Consider the following 22,436-nt stretch of genomic DNA (forward strand, 5'->3'; position numbering starts at 1 on the left):
CCATGAAAAGAGTTTAGTATTTATAGCAGAAGCCATGGAAACAATTTATTGGGTAGTGGATGGAATAATATCACATGAAAGATTAAAAATGAATTAAGGTGTGTTGGTGGATGTGTTATGCACGAGGGTTGAAAGAAATGTCCAACAGAAACTGTGACAATGCAATGAAAGTGTACGAGAATGCATCTTGAGAGGCTAGCACCGGCTCTCTTGTCGGCCTCGGAGGAAGAAAACTCAGAAGGCCGGTGTGGTCGGTCTGCATTAATTTAGAGATGCCAATTGTCTGCCAACGGGGGAAGTTCAAGTCTCTGAGATGCAGAAAATTTGTACTGAATGCCTAATCAAATTATAATTTTGGTTTAGCAGGGCCAATGATATGCAATTAACCTGAAGAAACTTTGATAACACCTGATTTCTACATTAAATCTATTATCAATTACTGTTTTCCTCCACATATATTTGTCATTTAAGGCCTAAAGAAGTTGGCATTTAAGCCTTTGTCATGCAAATTCCACGCTGCTGCAACAACTAACATAACACTCAAAATCATTCCTAAGCAACCAAGTCCTAAATTAACCCACCAAATAGCACCATTTGGGCGGGGTTTTTTGATGGAAATGTACATGAAACATGGATAAACATAAGTCAAAGGCAATGCAATTCCTCCAATTAGAGCTGCCAAGCTTCCCAGGAATGGAAATGCCACTGCTACCAAGAACACAACACCTCCAAAGAAAACCCTTAAACCTGTCCGAACCCATCCTGGACACTGCTTCTTCTTCTTGATCGTATACTTGAACTCCAAGTTGTCCAAAACTGGCATTGCATAGATTGGAAATGAACTCAGGCTGTTTATCACTACCAGTTGATAGATTGTGCCCACCAAATATTTTGGGGTGTTATGGCCATGAATGTGCAAAAATGCACTCAACATCCCTCCATGTGCAGGTACCTGGAAATTACATTGGGCACATCGTTGTTTTGTTAAAAATGGTAACAATAGCTTATGTCATGTTTTGTAATGCTTCGTTACCTTGTTTCCATAAGCCCAAAATCCAGCTATAGCTAGTGGAAATAAGCACATTGCTGTTATTAGATTTGAAATTATGACCCCTTTCCACATCAGTTTGCAGGATGGCTCTTTTCTGCTAGAAGGCAATGTACCCTGCATGTTCATTACGGGAAAAAATATTATTGGTGTGAAGCCAAAGACATTATGATGTTTAGATCTAAAGTGTGGACCAATAACTAGTTGACAAATATTAGCTAGTTGTTGGTCTAAAATGTTTGTAATAAAGAAATTTTTTAGAATATTATAAAAGCATTACGTCGGTCATATTACAAGTCAATATCTTTATATTATACATTAATACCACTGTAATACTATAACTTTCTTTTAAACAAAGGAATGACAATTTGAATGAATGTTTTTACCTGTATTTCCAGCACAAGATTATGACCTCGAAATGCAAGCACAATTGTACCAATGGCATCAGGATATTCCCAAACTTAGCCATATCTGATTCTCTTACCTCTTCAGATTCTCCATTGGGCCTGGGCCTGGGCCTACCCTCGCTGATGGACAGAACCCAGATCAGTGAACAGTAACCAACAGCTGTGGTTGCCCCAATCATTGAGACCTTGGCCAATGAGTTCAAGTTTGGCAACCGAGCCACAACAATCGCCAAGCAAGTGAACAGCATGAACCATGCAGCACCAGTCCTGTCTTTGCTTCATCACCAGCAGCCCCACAATTAAAGATGGTCCTGAAAAATAACTCAATGTTCCCACCTCCCGTGATAACCAGCATGGTGCAAGACCCTCCTGACAGGTACATCACAGGAAATATTGCGAGCAATTTTCCTAGTTTTGGTCCTAGAATATAACGTGCCCCATTAATACACTGCTTGATTCAGAAGAAACGAAAGCTGAAATAACTTTTCACTTGACTAACCAAAGGCAGATATCGCAAGATAGAGGTATCTGCTGAAGCGAGTTCCAGGAACTGATTCAGCTAGTTGAACAAGAAGCCATATGGTGTAGAGTTGCCATGAAAATGCTAGTGACAAACATATGATTCCCCATGTCCTGCAAAAATTGAAAGATGTTCTCAAAAAACTGAATTAATTAAAACAAAAAACTGAATGTTGTAAAGTTGTTACTTACCATCCAAGTGAGGCCAAATCACCAGGAAGTAAAAGGGCTGGAAATCCGATTCCTGAACACAGGAGATGGAACACTGCAGAATAAATACTTCCATTTCTTGATTCTGTGATGGGAAGCCAAGCGTCTTGTGGGTTATATTCGACCCCGGAACTGCCATCTGAATGATCATTCAAGCCGTCATTGTTTGTGCCCGTACTACTGGGTTCCTGGAGAGACGGCTCTTCAACAGAAATTAGTTCAGGAACTTCTTTCATGGCTGAAGAGCTATGATTCAGAAGCAACTAGTCCCTGCGGAGATGAGATAGATATATGGCTGATTGGTTTGCAAAATTACGTACTTCAACCGCAACTGCAACTGTCAGTGTTGACTCGGGATCATTTTTATGAAATTGGTGGGCACATTTTGTTGATATTTCCATGGTTAATTAATTCAAGTCGTGAATTTGTAAATAATATTTATATCTCTAGTGCTCTCTGATTGTCCTGTCACTCAGCTTTTTCCTTCTGACTTTTCAGTTATTTTTATTTTTCACATATTCCCCTACAATTATTTATGGGTATTAATAAAAGGATGATAACAGGTGCGATTGTTTCTTTGTTTTTAGTTTTTACACTATCCAATTCCTTTTTTTTTTCTAAAATACACATTTATTTTTCTATTTTGAAAATCTTATTTTACTTTATTTAATTATTTTTAAATCCTCTATGTTTGTTAATTTAACTAAATAAAAAAAGAGTTTAGAAATTGATAAAAACACCTTTACCCACCCACATTTGCCAAATTCTGGCCACCGCCATAGGTAGATGGTCCGAATCTGGTATAATGGCGCACTACCGGGCTAGATTTGGCCGATAGTGCACCATTTAGCATTTTTCGGCCAGATCTTTGGTCGTAGTTAATCGTCAACGATGACCATATATTGGCCATCGTTGACGACCAAACGCAACCAGAGTTGGCTGTCAACGGCTAGATTTGGTAGTCAATGACCAGATTTGGTCGTCAATGGCCAGATCTAGCTGTAGATCTGGCATTTTTCAACCAGATCCATTATAGATCTAGTTGGAAAAAGCCATATCGACGCACGACCAGCCATATCCAGGTCGTACACCAATACGACGACTCTGGCCACCCTCTGGCAGTGGTGGCTGGCTGCCAGTATTTAATGGGTGAGTGAAGGTGTTTTTGTTAATTTTTAATATTTTANGAAGAGCTATGATTCAGAAGCAACTAGTCCCTGCGGAGACGAGATAGATATATGGCTGATTGGTTTGCAAAATTACGTACTTCAACCGCAACTGCAACTGTCAGTGTTGACTCGGGATCATTTTTATGAAATTGGTGGGCACATTTTGTTGATATTTCCATGGTTAATTAATTCAAGTCGTGAATTTGTAAATAATATTTATATCTCTAGTGCTCTCTGATTGTCCTGTCACTCAGCTTTTTCCTTCTGACTTTTCAGTTATTTTTATTTTTCACATATTCCCCTACAATTATTTATGGGTATTAATAAAAGGATGATAACAGGTGCGATTGTTTCTTTGTTTTTAGTTTTTACACTATCCAATTCCTTTTTTTTTTCTAAAATACACATTTATTTTTCTATTTTGAAAATCTTATTTTACTTTATTTAATTATTTTTAAATCCTCTATGTTTGTTAATTTAACTAAATAAAAAAAGAGTTTAGAAATTGATAAAAACACCTTTACCCACCCACATTTGCCAAATTCTGGCCACCGCCATAGGTAGATGGTCCGAATCTGGTATAATGGCGCACTACCGGGCTAGATTTGGCCGATAGTGCACCATTTAGCATTTTTCGGCCAGATCTTTGGTCGTAGTTAATCGTCAACGATGACCATATATTGGCCATCGTTGACGACCAAACGCAACCAGAGTTGGCTGTCAACGGCTAGATTTGGTAGTCAATGACCAGATTTGGTCGTCAATGGCCAGATCTAGCTGTAGATCTGGCATTTTTCAACCAGATCCATTATAGATCTAGTTGGAAAAAGCCATATCGACGCACGACCAGCCATATCCAGGTCGTACACCAATACGACGACTCTGGCCACCCTCTGGCAGTGGTGGCTGGCTGCCAGTATTTAATGGGTGAGTGAAGGTGTTTTTGTTAATTTTTAATATTTTATTACAAGAGTGTTTAGTAAATTAACAAACATATGGGGTATTTTTGTTAGTTTTTAAATTTTACCTCGTAATAATCATCAAACTCTTACTTTTTCAAAAATACTATAAATCCCATCCAAAATAATAAAACAAACAGACCAACGCTATCTCTTGGTGGCCGAGTAGTTTAATAGGGATTTTTAGTTATATTATTCAAGAGATCTTAAGTTTGAGTCACTTTTCGGTTGCTAATAGGGGTAACCACTAGAGCTCTTACTCGACTGGTAGTTTCAAGGTTTTAAGAGATTAATTGAGGTGCGCGTAAACTGGGCCAGACAACTTTTATAATAAAAAAAAAAAAAAAAAAAAAAAAAAAGGAAAAAGATACAGGGATGGCAACCCGTTTCTCTTTGGTGATCTATAATTTCAGTAATGTGTATATAAAATAATAATATGTAGATTTTTTTTATTGGTGTATATATATTATCTGTACCTCATTTAAATAATTGAAGTTGTACTTAAAAAAGGATTGCATGCTATTTGGATACGATATTATAATCATGATATTTATAATTTAAACATACAAGTCTAATACAAATATTATGTGATAATCTATGAACATATGAGTCAAGCCAATTTACTTCCTCAATTTCGAAAACCCAATAATTGAAAATAGCCAACAAACGGTGTCGTATTACAACTTTAAATCATGGGAGTTGGTTGAGCGTTGAAGGCCGACGATCCCTTCAAAATTAGATTTTCCCAATTAAGAAGAAGTAGGTGGTGAAGGTGAGATGCAGATGACAATGGTGACATAAAGATTGTGACGTGGTTCAAAGATACTTGTTCCATAATGTAAGGATGATATTGATAGATCTAGTTGCTTTAACAACTTCGTTGACAAAATATAATCACCCTCACTACTTTTCTATATCATTTCATTAAGTCTACCATTTCATTGCTCCACGACTCCAACCATTTTAAAATGTTTTATGTTTTCAACTTAAATTTTAACTTTCAATTCTTGTAAACAGGAGTTTGATTTTTTTTTTTTTCTTTTCTATCGTTAAAAGACAAAATTCTATGAATTCAATGTCTGTATAATTAAGAGATAAATTCATGTTAATGCTTGAATCCTTTACTTTGGTTTTTCTAGGTTGATTTTGTTGGATATGGTTCATACTTTGCATAACCTTGACGGATTATCGGCTTACGCTGTTATATTCAAGGGTCACGCATCCGGTAAGGGGGCAACGTCCCCTTCATAGTAAGCCCAATCAATAATTGGGTTTAAAATTTGATTTGCAAATATTTGAACTTGGGTCGGGTTAGCTCAAATGGGGTTAGGTTTATTATTATATGTATAATGTAATAGTAAAAAAATCTAATGTGAGATATAGAGAGCAAGAGTGAACTATCGATATTTTTTATTGTTGTATTCTGTAGATTTTTTAAGTTCAATAAAACTACTCTAATAAGTCTAATTGGATGCTGGAGTCTGGAAGTAGTTTCTTTATTGGAACAAACCAAGGTAAATCAATTGTCTTTTGCTACTTTTTTTTATTTATTGTTGTGTGTTTTGGATGAGGTTGCAACGTATTTTACTTTAACATTATTCATTAGTTTTCAAATCATATATCAACTTAAATAATATTATTGGTATTATGATACTACTTAATTAATATCTTAATGCGGGCAAGATTTTATTGGAAGGTTGAACCATAAATTAATGGAATCCACTTTTAGATGCTGATGCAACAAAATTCCCAAAGAGATATACTCTTTGTTTTCACATACAAAAGTAAACAACAAGATCCCATCAAATCTTGAGTGCACATCATAATCATTATCTTTCTAAAGAAAATTATACAATATTTTTGCCATTAATTAAAAAAATAAGGGTTTAATGTACATATAATCTGAGCCATCAAGTTATGAACTTATGATAAATCTTGTATAAACTATATTAGAGTGAATCTCTAACCAGGACGTCCTGATAAAAATATCAAGATTGTTTAGTTGCTGTTTTAGATTTTTATATGTAAACTATCATTTCAGTCCAATAAGTAAATCCAAAATATTCAAACAAAATCTTGATAGAATTATTAAATATTATCAAGAGACTAAAGAATTATAGTATAATATTACTCAGTATATCATAATAATGTTAAGATTTTTATAATATTGTATAAATATTTTGTAATCAGGTAAATATTATGTAATTTTTTAGTTATGTCAGGTATACGATCTCAGAATATTCTAGAGATTATGTAATTTCCTAATTATGTCAGACAAAATATTTGTAATCCGCAATTGACATAACTAGGAGATTTAAGAGATCGTATACTCCCTATATAAGGGGTGTAACTCCTTAGTGATAAATCAATGAATTGAAAACATACAATTCTTCAATTTCACATGGTATTAGAGCCACTCTCTGATCTAAAAAAAAAAAAATTTGCTCATTATAGAGCAGCCGTCGAAAAAAAACACCGGCGAGTGATCATCCCATCATCGTCAATCCAAGAAGGAAAAAACGACTGCAGTCAATCCAACCCAACAACCAATCCTCCAAACTTCGGTCACCAGAAAACACCATCCTGACCATATCAAATTTGCCAAATACACAAACCTCCAGCCGAAAACCAACTAATATTCAACCATCATCAAACATCAATCATCATCCAACACAAATTCAACCTCCTGCCATATTAGCCACCATCAATACACAAACCTCCAGCCTATCCCAATCAAGCCCAACCACCAAACCACCAACTTTGGCCACCACTAACAACCAAAATACCCAGAAAAAGGAAAAAAAATTTCCAAAACCAACCATCTTCAACAAATTTGCCGCAAATCCACATCATCACCCAAACAACTTCAATCACAAGAAACACCACCACGTTGCCATCGTTGAGCCAAGAAGGGAAGAAACCAGGTCAACAGAAAAAAAAAACCCAGATCGACGCTGAAGCTTGTTGCCGAGAAACTACCAATCTGTCATCGTCTTGTCACCGATTTGCTGCTGTCTCAACCACTGTTGCCACCATATCCGACTGCTGCTAACGTTTCCGACTTGCTGATGTCAACCTCGATCTGTTTTCGGTGACTCTGATCGGCTGTTGCTGCGCCACCATGACTTGCCTGTTGTGTTTGTCTAAGAGTTTGTTTTTAAAACGTTTTTTTTCTTTATTTTTTTATTATTCTTAAGTAATATTAAAAAGAAAAAAGAGGGAAAAGTCAAGTCAAGTCAAAGTCAAAGTAAAAAAAGAAAGAAAAAAAAAGTCGACAATGTCTGAATCATTAGGATCAAAACCCATTATTATTCAACCCGATGGAGCTTTCAATGCAGGAATTACTCTTACTTAATCAAACTATGATGTGTGGTCTTAGCTTATGGAAATGCATATTGCGGAGACAGAAAAATTTTCCTATATTCGTGGAAAGAAACCACCACCAAAAGAATCCAACAAGGGGTACAAAAAATGGTATCCTGAAAACCAAAAAGTCAAACGATGGTTGTTGATGTCCATGTCTCCTGAAATTATGAAGCGTTATCTACACTTATCCACTACTCATGAAATCTAGAGTGCTCTATCCAAAGCTTTCTATGATGGAAGCGATGAGTTACTTGTCTTCTCCTTGCACCAGAAAGCCTTTACTGCTAAGCAAAATGGAAGGCTACTCTCTATCTATTATGGAGAATTGACAGAAATATTTCAAGAATTAAACCACTAAAATACAGTGGTTATGAAGGATCCTAATGACATAATAGCATATCGGAAATCTGTCGAGCAATTGCGAGTTCACATTTTTCTTGCAGGTTTGGATGGAGAGTTTGAACAAATTCGTGGAGAAATTCTACAAAAAAATTTAGTTCCAAATCTAGAAGAGAGTTACTCAGAAGTCCGACAAGAGGCAGTCTGTCAAACTACCTTGAAGGGAGAATCAGAAAATATTGAGACTTCAGCAATGGTGGCCCAAAATAGAAGTCAACATGCCAAATCCAGCAACTCAAAAGTCCGACGAGAGGCAGTTTGTCAAACTACCTTGAAGGGAGAATCAGGAAATATTGAGACTTCAGCAATGGGGGCCCAAAATAGAAGTCAGCATGCAAAATCCAGCAAATCATACAACACAACAAGAAGTGCACCCACTGCAACAAATCTGGTCATACCAAGGACCAATGTTTTGAACTGGTTGGATATCCAGACTGGTGGGATCACAGTCTTGATCAAAGAAAGAAGAATTCCAAGAAAAACTCTATTGCTGCTATTGTGGAAAAGAAAGAAGATGCTGATCATTGCTTATCATTTGTAGCAACTACTGGAAATGATGGTAAGTCTTTACATATGTGTACATCTGTTTCTAATAGTGCATGGATAATTGATTCTGGTGCTACCGATCACAAGACATTTGATTATATGCATATTTCACATTTAAAACCATCCTCATAGAAATTCGTGTCTACTGCCAATGGTGAGTCCACTCAAGTCATTGGAGAAGGATCAGTAACCTTCCAAAATACTTTAAACTTAGATTCAGTTCTAGGTGTTCCTTCCCTAAATTACAACTTGTTGTCAATCTCACAAATAACCAAAACTTTATCTTGTGTGGTGATTTTTTTGCCTGACTTTTGTGTGTTTAAGAGCATTCAGACAAAACAAACGATTGGTTGTGGTATTAGATGAGGGCAACTATATTACTTGGATTTAGAGGAAAAAAATTCTGCCATAGTACAACAAGCTTTTACAGTCAGTGGCTCGGAAAAAGACAGGCAGAAATCCTCCATCTGGTTATGGCATCGGCATCTTGGACATGCTTCATTTGGTTACTTGAAGAAATTGTTTCCAAGTTGTTTAAGCAAAGTGAAGTTAGTTGTTTCCGTTGTGATGTTTGTGAACTTTCAAAGAGTCATCGAGTTTCTTATCCAATAAAATTGAATAAAAGTTCAAATCTCTTCATGCTTATTCACTTTGATGTCTGGAGGCCCTCCCAAGTTAATACTTTAAGAGGATCACGGTGGTTTGTTGCTTTCATTGATTACTATACAAGAATGATTTGGGTTTGTTTGATGAAATCTAAAAGGGAGGTCAATGTGGTATTTCAAAGATTTCACCAAATGGTTTGTACACAGTATAATGCTTAAGTTCAGGTTCTACGAAGTGACAATGTAGGAGAATATCAAAGTACAGACCTTCAGTAGTACTTGATAACACATGGTATTATTCATCAAACTACCTGCCCTAACACACCCCAACAAAATGGTGTTGCTAGGCGCAAAAATCAGAATTTATTAGAGGTTGTTCATGTTTCCTTAATAGAAGCTCATATGCCATTGTCTTTTTGGGGAGAATCACTCTCTTCTACTGCCTACATAATCAATTGAATACCTTCTAGCTCAATTGAGTTCCAAACTCCATTTCAAGCTGTTGGTAAAACAGTGAATGCTCCAACGGTTGCAAACTTACCACCTTATGTTTTTGGTCATGTTGCTTTTGTACACCTCCATAAACATCAACGCAACAAGTTGTCTCCTCGAGCATTGAAATGTGTTTTCGTTGGGTATGGTGTTCATCAAAAGGGTTATCGCTGTTACCATCCTTAAACTCAACAGCTATTTGTAACCATAGATGTTGTGTTCCATGAATAGTTAATGTATTTTTCTTCTAAGTCAGAATTTCAGAGGGAGTATTGTCCGGAAGAAATTCAGACTCTTGACTATGCCGTTCAAGTTGTGGGAGACTATGAGTTAGAAACTAGACCCGTTGATCAACAGGAAGATGAAGTGGATGAAAATGTCGAGGTGGTATCTTTGTCCGAAGAAACTTCATCTCAGTTTGAATATCTCATTCCTAGTATATCACAACCACCATTCACTACAAATGTTCCTGATTTAGAGTCTGAAACAATAGAGTCTGAACCAATTAAGAACAGTTACCACCAAGGAGTACTAGAGGGATTCCTAAACCAAGATACGAACCTCAGCCATCTAGTAAGATCAAATATCCCATGAGTCATTATGTGTCTAATCATCATCTGTCATAGTCAAATTTGTCATTTATGAATCAATTATCTACTGTATTTATTCCTAACAGTGTGCAGAAAGCCTTATCTGATCCAAAATGGAAAGCTACTATGAATGAAAAGATAAAATCACTACAAAAGAATGAGACTTGGGAACTTGTTGATCGTCCACCAGGAAAAAAGACTGTTGGATGTTGATGGGTTTACACTGTGAAGTATAAAGCTGATGGTATGATTGAATGATTTAAAGCAAGACTAGTAGCAAAAGGGTACACTCAAACTCATGGGATAGACTATACAGAGACATTTGCACCCGTAGCCAAAATCAACATAGTACGTGTCTTGGTATTTTTGGCTGCAAACTTGGATTGACCATTATAGCAGGTCGATGTGAAGAATGCTTTCCTACATGGAGAATTGTCTGAAGAAATCTATATGGATCCTTCACTGGGGTGTATTTTACCAGGGAAACATAGCCAAAAGATATGTAAGTTAAAGAAGTCACTGTGTGGGTTAAAACCATCTCCGAGGGCATGGTTTGGGAGGTTCACCAAAGCTATGAAGTTTTTTGGCTACCATCAGAGCAATTCAGATCACACACTATTCCTTAAAAAATAGCAAGGAAATATCACTGCATTTATTGTATATGTGGATGATATGGTGGTTATAGGAAATGATCCAGAAGAAAGTAAGGCTCTGCAAAAGTACTTATCAGAAGAATTCGAGATGAAGGACCTAGGTTCTTTGAAATATTTTCTCGGAATTGAAGTGTCTCAATCTAACAGAGGTATCTTTCTATCACAAAGAAAGTATGCATTAGATGTGTTGCAGGAAACTGGTATGTTAGCATGTCAACCAGCTGATACACTAATCGAAGAAGACTTGAAATTAGGAGTTGATACTGATCAAGTACCAATTGACAAAGGGAGATACCAGCGACTTGTGGGAAGATTTATGTACTTGTCTCACACTAGGCCAAATCTTGCTTATGCATTGAGTATAGTCAATTAGTTCATGCATAATCCTAGAGAGCAGTATATGAATGCAGTTATGCGTATCCTGAGATATTTAAAACATGCTCTTGGAAAGGGAATCTTATTTTCTAAAAATAAAGACTACCAAAATATGCATGCATATACTGATGCTGATTGGGCTAGAGCAGTGGATGACAGGCGATCTACTTCTGGTTATTTCATTTTTGTAGGAGGTAATCTAGTCACGTAGAAAAGCAAGAAACAGAATGTTGTGGCACACTCGAGCGCTGAAGCAGAATTTAGGGGAATGACACTTGGGATTTGTGAAGCTTTGTGGCTAAGATTTCTACTACAAAATTTGGGTTGTCAACCTAATCAACCAATCCAGTTATATTGTGATAATAAAGCAGCATGTGACATTGCTCACAATCCAGTTCAACATGATCATACGAAGCACGTTGAAGTAGATAGATTTTTCATCAAAGAAAAACTGGATGAAAAGATTATTGAGCTACCCAAGATTCGATCAGAGGATCAATTGGCCGATATTTTTACCAAGGCTGTCTCCAAACGTCTTTTCTCACAAGTGTTAGACAAGTTGGATATGTGTGAGATCTACGCACCAACTTGAGGGGAAGTGTTAAGATTTTCATAATATTGTGTAAATTAATATTTTGTAATCAGGTATATATTTTGTAATCTTTTAGTTATATCAGGTATACGATCTCAGAATATTCTAGAGATTATCTAACTCCTAATTATGTCAGACAAAATCTTGTGTAATCCGCAATTGACATAATTAGGAGATTTAGGAATCGTATACTCCCCTATATAAAGGGTGTAACTCCTTAGTGATAAATTAATGAATTGAAAACATACAATTCTTCAATTTCACAAATAACACTACACTATACTCCTTGCAATGGAATATATCTATTTCTAAGGCCTAAAGAAATTGGCATTTAAGCCTTTGGTAGCCAAGTTCCAAAGCGCTGCAACAACTAACAAAACGCTCAAAATCGTTCCTAAGCAACCAAGTCCTAAATTAATGCACCAAATAGCACCATTTGAGCGGGTTTTTTTGATGAAAATGTACATGAAACATGGATAAACATACGTCAAAGGAAATGCAATTCCTCCAATTAGAGCTGACAAGCTTTTCAAGAATGGAAATGCCACTGCTAAAAAGAATGCCAAGCCTCCGAAGAAGAGCCGGAAACCTACCCGAACCCAATCTGGACACCGTTTCTTCTTCACCAGGGTGTATCTCATCTCCAGGTTGTCGAAAACTGGTATCGCGTAGATGTTGAATGTAGTAAGGCAGTTTATCAGAACTAGAAGATATATCAAACCCATCACATATTTTGAGGTGTTATCTCCATGAACCTGCAAGTATGCTTGTAACATTCCTCCATTTGTTTGAATCTGGAAGAAAAAGAGTCGATCAGTAATTCAGTATGATCATCTCTTGATATGAACTTACATTAATTGTATTTATTAAAGTTCCAGCCCATATTTGCTAGGCTTACCTGGTTTCCATAAGCCCAAAATCCAGCTATAGCAAGCGGGAATAAGCACATTGCTATTATTAGATATGAAATTATTACACCTCTCCACATTGGCTTAGACGATTTATGGTTTTGGTTAGAAGGCAATGTTCCCTATAAGTTCACATTATTTCCAAATGCGTAAGTACGAAATTTACATTTCATATCAAATTAGGAGAGAAGATTCAATATCTTTACCTGTATTTCAAGAACAAGATTATGACCTCTAAATGCGAGCACAATGATCCCAATGGCGTTGAAGATACCGCCAAACTTCACCATTCCTGATTCTCCCATCTCTGTGGGTTGGTAAGAGACTCCACTGGGTTTCCCCTTGCTGATGGGCAGGGCCCAAATTAGAGTAGAAGATGCAATTCCTGTGATTGCTCCAAGCATTGAGACCTTGGTTATAGAATTCAAGTTGGGCAATTGAGCTATAGTAATGGCTATGTAAGTGAAGACCAAGAAGCATAATATGCCACTGAATGACATGGCTTCATCACCACTCAAAATCTTGTAAAACGTCTCCATGTACCCACCAGCTGTGATAATTAGCATCACACATGATCCTCCTGATAGGTACATCACAGGAAATAGAGCAAGCAACTTTCCTAGTTTTGGACCTAGAAATAAAAAAAGTATCACTTATAAATTGCTGCAAAACTTGTCAGATTATTACGTCCCAAATTTTACTCGTTTCGTCGAGATTTATGAAAAACAAGAACAAATGATACAAACTAAATACTAACCGAAGGCGGCTATTGAAAGGTGGAGGTATCGGCTGTAGCGAGTTCCAGGGACTGATTCTGCCAGTTGGACTAGAAGCCATATCGTGTAAAGCTGCCATGTATATGCTAGTGACAAAGATATGATTCCCCATGTCCTGCAACCATTGAAGAAAATTGCTGTCAAACACAGACATCAAATTTATTTTCTGTCTCTCTTTTGATTAGTCTTGAAAATGGATTAGGATCATCTCTGCGAGATTTTTACATGAATAAATACAAAACAAGCATTAGATTGATGCTTACCATCCAAGTGTGGCGAGTGCAATTGGAAGTGACAGAGCTTGGAATCCGATTCCTGAAGAAATTAAATGGAACACAGAAGAACACACGTTGCCATTTCTTGATTCTGTGATGGGAAGCCAAGTGTCTTGTGGTTGTGGGTTCAACACGACCTCATCATTAATGCCTAAACTAGCGGTGGAATAACTCCTTGTGCATTGAGTTTCTGTGGTGGATTCATTAATGGTGACGACTTGTTGATGGTCTTGTTGGGCGCTTTTAGATATTGTTTGATTATGAATATCTAATTCTTCAACACAACTCCCGTCGGCTACTTCTCCCATGGCTAATCAAAGCCTTTGCAATGGCGCAAATTGGTTTTTCTACAGCTCACATAAATCTCTAGGTTCTATAGCTATATGTTTATTGACATGTAACAAAATTAGCTATTGCAGCCTGTTTTGTGGTTAAGGAGAAACAAGGGGAGTTGTCATTTTACTGGTGTAAGTTTGCTCAGCCCAACCATTTGGACTCCTCCAATTGACTTTATCAAGTCGATATGCCGGAATGATGTTAATTTGATCATATTTGATTACGTTGAATCATACATGTAATGGTGGTAAATGATATGGTGCTAACAATATCAGGTCGGTACTTTAGTTACGAGACTACATTAGTGGATATAAGACTTCTGTGACGTTACTCTTTCTTCTAATTGTAGACAATGCCCAAATGATGTTTTGATCATCATACACGTCAATGGTGGTTATTCATGGCGGGGTGGGTGCTGACAATATCAAGTCGGGTACTTTAATTACGAGACTGACCATCTGCCAAGAAACCGATTTTAAAGGCTCATTAATTTTATTTATTTATTTTTGAGTAAATGATCTTTTCCTACTCAAATAATGGTTTAATGACGCTTTCTCACCAGTGGCGGATTTACTTAATGATGAGTGGAGACCACGGCTCCCACTCAAACTTTAAAAAACTTCAGATTGTATAAATATTTATATTTACTTGCATTTTACCCCCTATAAGACTTTGACCTTTTGCCCCCACAAATTTTTTTTGTTTATTTTTTGCCCCCATCGAGTGAAATTCCTGGATCCGCCACTGTTTCCCACCCACATATTTCTAAAATACTATTTTACTACCTAAGTTTATATTTCATTTTTTATTCCGACATTGTTACGACTCCACACCATCACCATTCTCTTCTTCGATCATCACTCACAAAAAACCCTCAAACCCCACACTCGTGAGCCCCATCAATTACCAACAATCGAGCGATTAGGGTTTGCGTAACCACCTCTTCTAAGTCAAATTCCGATCAATTGCAACCTACCACTACCAAAAGACTCATTAATCTCACATCTTTAAAAGTCCTAACAGCCTACACCGAGTTTGCTCTCTCTTCCAAATCAAATTCTGATCAATCCCAACCTACTACTATCAAAAGACTCATTAATCTCACATCTTTAAAAGCCCTAACAGTCTAGACCGAGTTTGCTCTCTGTTTATTATCAGAATATAAATTTGGATAATAAAATAATATGTTAAAAGTCTGTAGGTGAAAAAATATCATTATACCGTTATTTGGGTTGAAAAAAGTCATTAACTCTTCATTTTATATATTTATAATATGATGAGCTCTATGGTATATATTTTTGTTCGTAGCATGCCCTACATAAGTGATGGAAATGAAGAACTCCTCTTAGATTGCCTGCTGTGTTAAAGTGGAGCACTATCCTCGGGTCGGGAGCACTATTCCCGGGTCGGGCCCTCCTACCGAGTCGGGAGCACTCATTTGCTTACGTATCTTGATGTTCAATGTGTATTTCTCTTTTGTAATCATCGTATCATTTGAAGGAGTTTTTGAGATTGCAGTTTGCGCTGTTCAAGCAAATACAAAAAGGTGGTTAAAATATTGTTTAAGAGTTTAACCAGGTATCAGAACTAAGTTAAACTATCTGAATCCCCTTTTATCAATGCAGCCTGGTAATATTTATTGATTCCTTAAATCCTATTATCACTATGTCGTGTTTTTTGGTTGAACTGGACATACTTAAACGCCTGTTTCAAATTGTTGGATGCATTGTTGCAATTCAAAATGCAGTTATATTATTGATTTTCCAGTTGTTCTTGGGTAAATGAATTGTATTTTGAAGTGGTAAGCATTTTCATGTTTGTGGATTTCATTATACACATTCTAAATTCTGTTTTCCAAATGTTGGATGGATTATTGCAGAACAGAACAGAGGATATTTTTTTAGAGCCTTACTGGAGATAACTCCAAATGGTGCATCTGCTTTAGGTAAGAATACCTCGAGATCAAATTGATTAATTATCTCACCATATACTCCATTTAGAAAGAGCTCTTTTGACAGAATTTTGGAATTTCTGACGTAGGATATCTGGCGGATGAATTCATGGAGCGGGTTGAACATTAGAAGTCTATGCATAAAGCCTAAAAGTTCTAAATAAGTATGCTCCATTCAAATGGCTATAACTTTTGATCCGGGAAGAGTTACGAGGCCTGTAAGATACCGTTGGAAAACTTATTTTGAGCCCGTTGACATAATGAGTGCTTTAGCTGGTTGGAGGTCGTTTTCGAGGTCAAAATCCACCGTTTTGGTGTGTTTCGGGACTGTTTTAGTGTTTTGCGCGTTTTTTCTTATTTTATTTCGGGTTTTCTTATTTTAATTAATTTAGTTTTTGTTTCCTTTTGTTATTAGGAATCTTATTAGGGTTGATTGTCACCCTATATAAACTTATTTTTTGTTTTGGATGTGATTAAATAAATTATTCAATTTTTACTTCAGATTTTGCGGTTTAAGTTTTTGGATTGAGACTTGTGTTATCAATTTTAAAGGTGTAGTCGTGTGCTAACCATGTTTATCACGCTAACTCACTGCGTCAATTTCTCATCCTTGATGGATATCTTCATGTGGGCAAGAATTATTTGGAAGGTCTAATCTTAATCTACTTTGTTCCAATTTTACATGCTGAAGCAACTATATTCCTAAAGAGAAAAATAGTGTTTGCTTTCACACACACAAAAGTAAACAGGACCCCATGAACTCATCTATCCATTGGAGCGTACAGGAATCATAATTGTTTAAAAGAACTTTCTAGCTAGCTGTAAGTTCAAGCTGCTGAGTTAATGAGAAAATGGCCAAATAGTTTGGGAATCAAGTTAATGTATTTCTCGTAAATGTTACATAATTCTATACATCAGGAATTGTATCAGTTAATACTTTTGAGTACATGTAATGTTCTCTCTGTTTATACTGTTATATATGTTAAATTCTAGGTGTCTGTCTGTAATGAACACAAAATTAAGGCCTAAAGAAATTGGCATTTAAGTGTTTGGTAGCCAAGTTCCAGAGTGCTGCAACAACTAACATAACACTCAAAATCGAGCCTAAACAACCAAGACCGAAGTTCAACCACCACATTGTGCCGTTCGGGCGGGGTTTTTTTATGGAAATGTACATGAAACATGGATAAACATATGTCAAAGGCAATGTAATTCCTCCAATTAGAGCTGCCAAGCTTCCTAGGAATGGAAATGCCACTGCTATTAAGAATGTTAACCCTCCAAAGAAGAGCCTTAAACCGCTTCTAACCCACCATGGACACCGTTTCTTCTTCTTCATAATGTACCTAAACTCCAGGTTGTCAAAAACCGGCATGGCGTAGATTTGAAATGAAGTTAGGTTGTTTATCAGAGCCAGAAGGTAGATTATGCCCATCACATATTTTGGTGTTTTAGGTCCATGAACTTGCAAAAATGCAGTCAATAACCCTCCGTTTATTGGAACCTGGACAAAAGCAATCCGAAGTTTCAATGAGTTAGGATTCTCTGATTTGAAAATTACATGTATATTCAAATGGTTATGATATGCTTTACCTTGTTTCCATAAGCCCAAAATCCAGCTATAGCAAGTGGAAATAAACACATTGCTATTATTAGATATGAAATCGTTACACCTCTCCACATCGGCTCTGACGATTTTTGTTTTTGGTTAGAAGGCAGTGTCCCCTGTAAGTTCACACAATTTCCAAATAGGTACGAAATTTAATTGAAATCTTGACAGCATTTCATATCAAATTAGGAGATAATATTCAACATTCTTACTTGTATTTCAAGCACAAGATTGTGACCTCTAAATGCGAGCACAATTATTCCAATAGCATTGAAGATATTACCAAACTTAGCCATATCTGATTTTCCCATCTCTGCAGGGCTGTAGGATACTCCACTAGGCCTGCCCTTGGTTATCGGCAGGACCCATATCAGAGTACAGTAAACGACAGCCGTGACTGCTCCGATCACCGAGATCTTGGTTATGGAATTCAAGTTGGGCAATTGGGCTACAAGAATTGCCATGCAAGTGAAGACCAAGAACCACATGGCACCACTCAGTGAATTGGCTTCACACCTGTCTCCACCACCACACATAATTTTGTATAGTGTCTCCATGTTACCACCAGCAGTGATAATCAGCATCACACATGATCCTCCTGATAAATACATCACAGGAAATATAGCAAACAGCTTCCCTAACTTTGGACCTGGAAGTCAATAAAAAACGAGTTTGCTTTTTGAATCTGCAGCAACACGTGGTTGATGTATATAATATAATGCATACAAAATGAGGGTCGTTGAAGAATTTTAAAATGATTTTTTCTTGTACGTATTTAATTACTAACCAAAGGCAGATATTGCAAGCAGGAGATATCTACTGTAGCGTGCTCCCGGGACTGATTCTGCAAGTTGAACAAGAAGCCATATTGTGTAAAGTTGCCATGCAAATGCCAGTGACAAAGATATGATCCCCCATGACCTGCAAACATTAAAAATAAACACAAGAATATTAAGTTTATTCAAGCATGGCATAATATTGAAAATTGAAAACTTAAATTTGGCAAAATACTAACCATCCGAGAGTGGCGAATGCAACAGGGAGTAAAAGGGCTTGAAGGCCAATTCCTGAGGAGAGTAAATGAACCACAGCAGAAAACACGTTGCCATTTCTGGATTCTGTGATAGGAAGCCAAGCTTCTTGTGGAAACAAGTGCTTGATCACCTGAGTATTGCCGAAATTACCATCGTTTGAAATACCCTCTACATATGGTGTTACAGTGGAGTCTTTCATGGAGCCGCTTGATTCAATCCTGATGATTTGAAGAGGGTGAGGCTGATCTCCAGGACCTCTTGATGGTTCATGAAGAGAGAATTCTTCTGCAAAACCTACTTCCATCGCTAAGCTAACGCAATACGTGGAATATGGTTGATGTGCAAGGAAAGAAAAAACATTGCGGACTTTGTTGATGAGGTGCTGTTAATTTATTGAGTTCCAAGAGCTGACTTATTTGATTACGGGAATATTACATATGAAGTGAGATCATCCTGACGATTAAAGCTGACGTTACTGTTACTGCGTAGTGTGAACCATTTTATTTTTCTAAATAAATTAGTTGTCACAGTTGGATTTAAGTAATTAATAAAATTATGATATGTGTGGTATCATTTTAAAATATTGAACTAATTAATGCAAAGAAATCACTCGAAAACAGAAACAAAATCTCATGCATCTAAATGAAAGATTCTGATAATATTGTCCAAGTTGGATTTGCAATGAAGTTACAATTAATGACTAATCTTTTTTTTTTTTTTTTTTTTAATTCACGGCCTTGGACCTACCAGCCGATAAGAGTTAATGATCATTTTTATTAATGTTTGAGAAAATTCAAATTCAAGAGTTCACAAAATCCCATTTTGTTTTTTTACTATCATACTATCAAATAATGATTGAAGATCAAAACTTTCCTGGTAAGACAATTTCGAATTGACAAGCAATCTATTCAATTCAAGTATCATGGTGAAACTTTAGAAAAATTATCTTATAGGAGAAATTTACTCCCGTAAACTACCCAAAGACACCAAAAATATTTTAATCTAGGTTGACTTTAATGCAAGTATTAGGCAAAGTGCAACAAATGAAATGAACTAATTTTTACAAAAGAAAAACTTTGGCATCCTCTTGTTCAATTTAAGAGCACCTCCAATAGTGATTTTTATTTTAAAGGGCACTTTTTATATAAATAAAGAATATTTTTATTAATTTTAAAATATAAATAACACAATTTTTATTTAAATTCAATAGACTTTTTAAATTTAATGAAAATGCTCTTTATTTTTAAGAAAGAGACTTAATGGGAGAGAGAATTAATAAATAAAATGTATAGGAACTTGTAGTTTATTAATTAAAATTAGAATAAAGAGTGAAATTTAACTCTTTAAATGTGGAGAGTCAAACTCACTCTCTAATTTATATTTTAAAGATAAAGAGTCTGTTAGACTTTTGTTTTTATGGATAGACTCTTTATAATAAAGAGTTTGAGTAATATAAAGAATCTTTTAGAAATTCTAATCACAATTTCTAATTTAGATATGTTAGTATTGAATTTACATTAAATTTGAGATAAGTGGGTACAAAGTTTTTTTTTTTTTTTTAATTTTTTATTGGGTGTGTCCGAGCCTACTTATGCATACCTTGATTAATCTTCCAAAGCCCTGAAGTTAATGAAAGGGTAAACCTTCTAGGGTCACTCCTATTAACAACTACTAAGAATTAAACTCAAGACATCTTAAGTAATACACTTAAGAGTCTATATTCTCCACCCACCTGGTCTTCGAAATGTGGTTTACAAAATTCGTTCTCATACATTATTGATTTTTTTATTAAATGATGCCGGCTTACAGGCTGAGTGTGGAAAACAAGGAGATAAAACAAATACATTATGAAGTTCAAACTCACAACTCAATTTGGATAGCTCGTCTCAGTTTCCAAATTAATTTCATAAATTAAAAAGACTTCTGCTATACTCCAAAAAATTCAACAACCAACGCTGGCAGAACTGAAGATCCAATAAAGAGAGACTTAAAGGACTTGAAGGATTTACAAATAACTTGACCGCTGACCGAACTAACATTCCATTGGAAAAAAACCCCACAGATTGTATTTTTCTTTCCTTGAAGAAGGAATTTTTTATCCCAGTTTTGGTAGAAATGAAGTAGGCTGACAAAGTATTATGACGTTCTAGAAATAGTTCCATATGTTCAATGCAGATGCGTAATCAGTGATTATGTAAGGTATGTATGTGAACCTCCCCTGGGTGGGTGGCTGAGTGATGGACGATGACTCTGGACTCTTGAGTGTATTTTTTAAAAGTCTTAAGTTTAAGTCACATTGATTGTTAATAGGGATAGTCATTAGAGGGTATATCCAGTTTTTAACTTTAAGACCCTGAAGGATTAGTTAAGATACGCACAAGTAAAGGTGAACTCAAGTTTTTTTTTTTTTTTTAATATTAACATGTACAATTTCTGTATTTTGGCCAATCCTAACACAAAAATTAATGGACAAAAATATTAATGTGCAATTAGTTTTTATTTTAGCCCATTCTAACAGAAATTTTTGGATCCGTCCCTATACACAAACCGGTTTGAACACCCTCAATCACCATAAAAAAAAAAAAAAAAAAGGTATGTATGTGGTAAGCGATGACAAGAATTAAATATTTTTACTGGTTGACGTGTATGAATTTTATATTTTAACTGGTTAGTTGTATATATACCATATGATATAAATTTCTTTTTAATTATTATTATCATGTACAAATTTGAGTTTGAGTTCCACAAGCTTTTTAAGAACTTTATATATGGAACACTGATATTATTATAAAGATTTAAATTGGACTTGAGTATTTAATATTGTTATGTCCGTACCTACTAGTACAAGTTTTGAGAGTGATAACTTAACATATACATGAGTCAGAAATCCTGATAATCTTATTAATTTAAAGAGTAAACGATTTTTTTCCACCCAAGTTTGCCTTAGTGACACTTTCTCAGTCATAAAAGTTTGAGTATACCACTTTCTCAACCAAAGTTAATATTTTATTCTTATTTAAAGTTGATTTGGATAGTGAAAATTCTTTTCATCACTACCACCATTTGAACCTCTGGTCTATTCTCTACAAAACTCCTCTTATTTCGATACCTAATCTCTCGTCGATTACCGACCATCACAAAGCTAGGGTTTTTTATTCTTAGCTAATTCTCGAATGATTCTGGTGCTTTATTCAATCGGTCACTATCATTTGATCCGCCGACCTCCACTTTATAAAAAACCCTCTTACCTTGGCCACTGGTAACTTGCCGAACGTCGATTGTAAAAGTGAAATATATTTTGGGTATTAACAGAATGTAACATTAGGTGGGAAAGTGGTATTTGAAAATTTTTTAGGTGGAAAAGGTCATTAAGGCAAACCTTGGGTGAGAAAAAGTCGTTTACTCGATTTTAAACCAATTAAACCAAAAATAAGGTCCCCTTCATTTACGTTTCCAAATTCATTTTCCCAAAGTTTTTATTTTCTTATTATTATTATTATTATTATATAAAGGTGAAAACAAACTTCTTTAACTTTATTTTCAAGTTCACATTTTAAAACAAAAACATAAATAAAGGCCAGGTAAATGTCTGAATTGATTTGTTTATTTTTTGAGCA

General features: G+C 35.7%; 3 protein-coding genes across 3 annotated transcripts; all 3 read right to left on the reverse strand.

Moving 5' to 3' along the window:
- Positions 1–444: 444 nt before the first annotated feature.
- LOC116136120 (lysine histidine transporter-like 7) lies at positions 445–2,448 on the reverse strand. The gene is given in 7 exon segments (XM_031421833.1): positions 445–952; positions 1,034–1,165; positions 1,435–1,496; positions 1,499–1,733; positions 1,736–1,875; positions 1,955–2,088; positions 2,167–2,448. Coding segments are annotated over 7 exon segments (1,443 nt in total). The 5' UTR covers positions 2,421–2,448; the 3' UTR covers positions 445–466.
- A 9,790-nt stretch (positions 2,449–12,238) lies between these two features.
- Positions 12,239–14,197, reverse strand: LOC116136765 (lysine histidine transporter-like 8). The gene is made up of 5 exons (XM_031422436.1): positions 13,878–14,197; positions 13,596–13,729; positions 13,045–13,469; positions 12,829–12,960; positions 12,239–12,724 (listed from the first exon to the last, which is right to left on the reverse strand). The coding sequence occupies exons 1-5, from the start codon at positions 14,195–14,197 to the stop codon at positions 12,239–12,241; spliced, it is 1,497 nt and encodes a 498-aa protein (XP_031278296.1).
- A 2,850-nt stretch (positions 14,198–17,047) lies between these two features.
- Positions 17,048–19,187, reverse strand: LOC116136413 (lysine histidine transporter-like 8). Its single transcript, XM_031422130.1, has 5 exons — positions 18,801–19,187; positions 18,573–18,706; positions 17,998–18,434; positions 17,770–17,901; positions 17,048–17,680 (listed from the first exon to the last, which is right to left on the reverse strand). The coding sequence occupies exons 1-5, from the start codon at positions 19,121–19,123 to the stop codon at positions 17,195–17,197; spliced, it is 1,512 nt and encodes a 503-aa protein (XP_031277990.1). The 5' UTR covers positions 19,124–19,187; the 3' UTR covers positions 17,048–17,194.
- Positions 19,188–22,436: the final 3,249 nt, after the last annotated feature.

Source organism: Pistacia vera, unplaced genomic scaffold, assembly GCF_008641045.1.
Source record: "Pistacia vera cultivar Batoury unplaced genomic scaffold, PisVer_v2 Contig109, whole genome shotgun sequence".
Classification (NCBI taxonomy): Eukaryota; Viridiplantae; Streptophyta; class Magnoliopsida; order Sapindales; family Anacardiaceae; genus Pistacia; species Pistacia vera.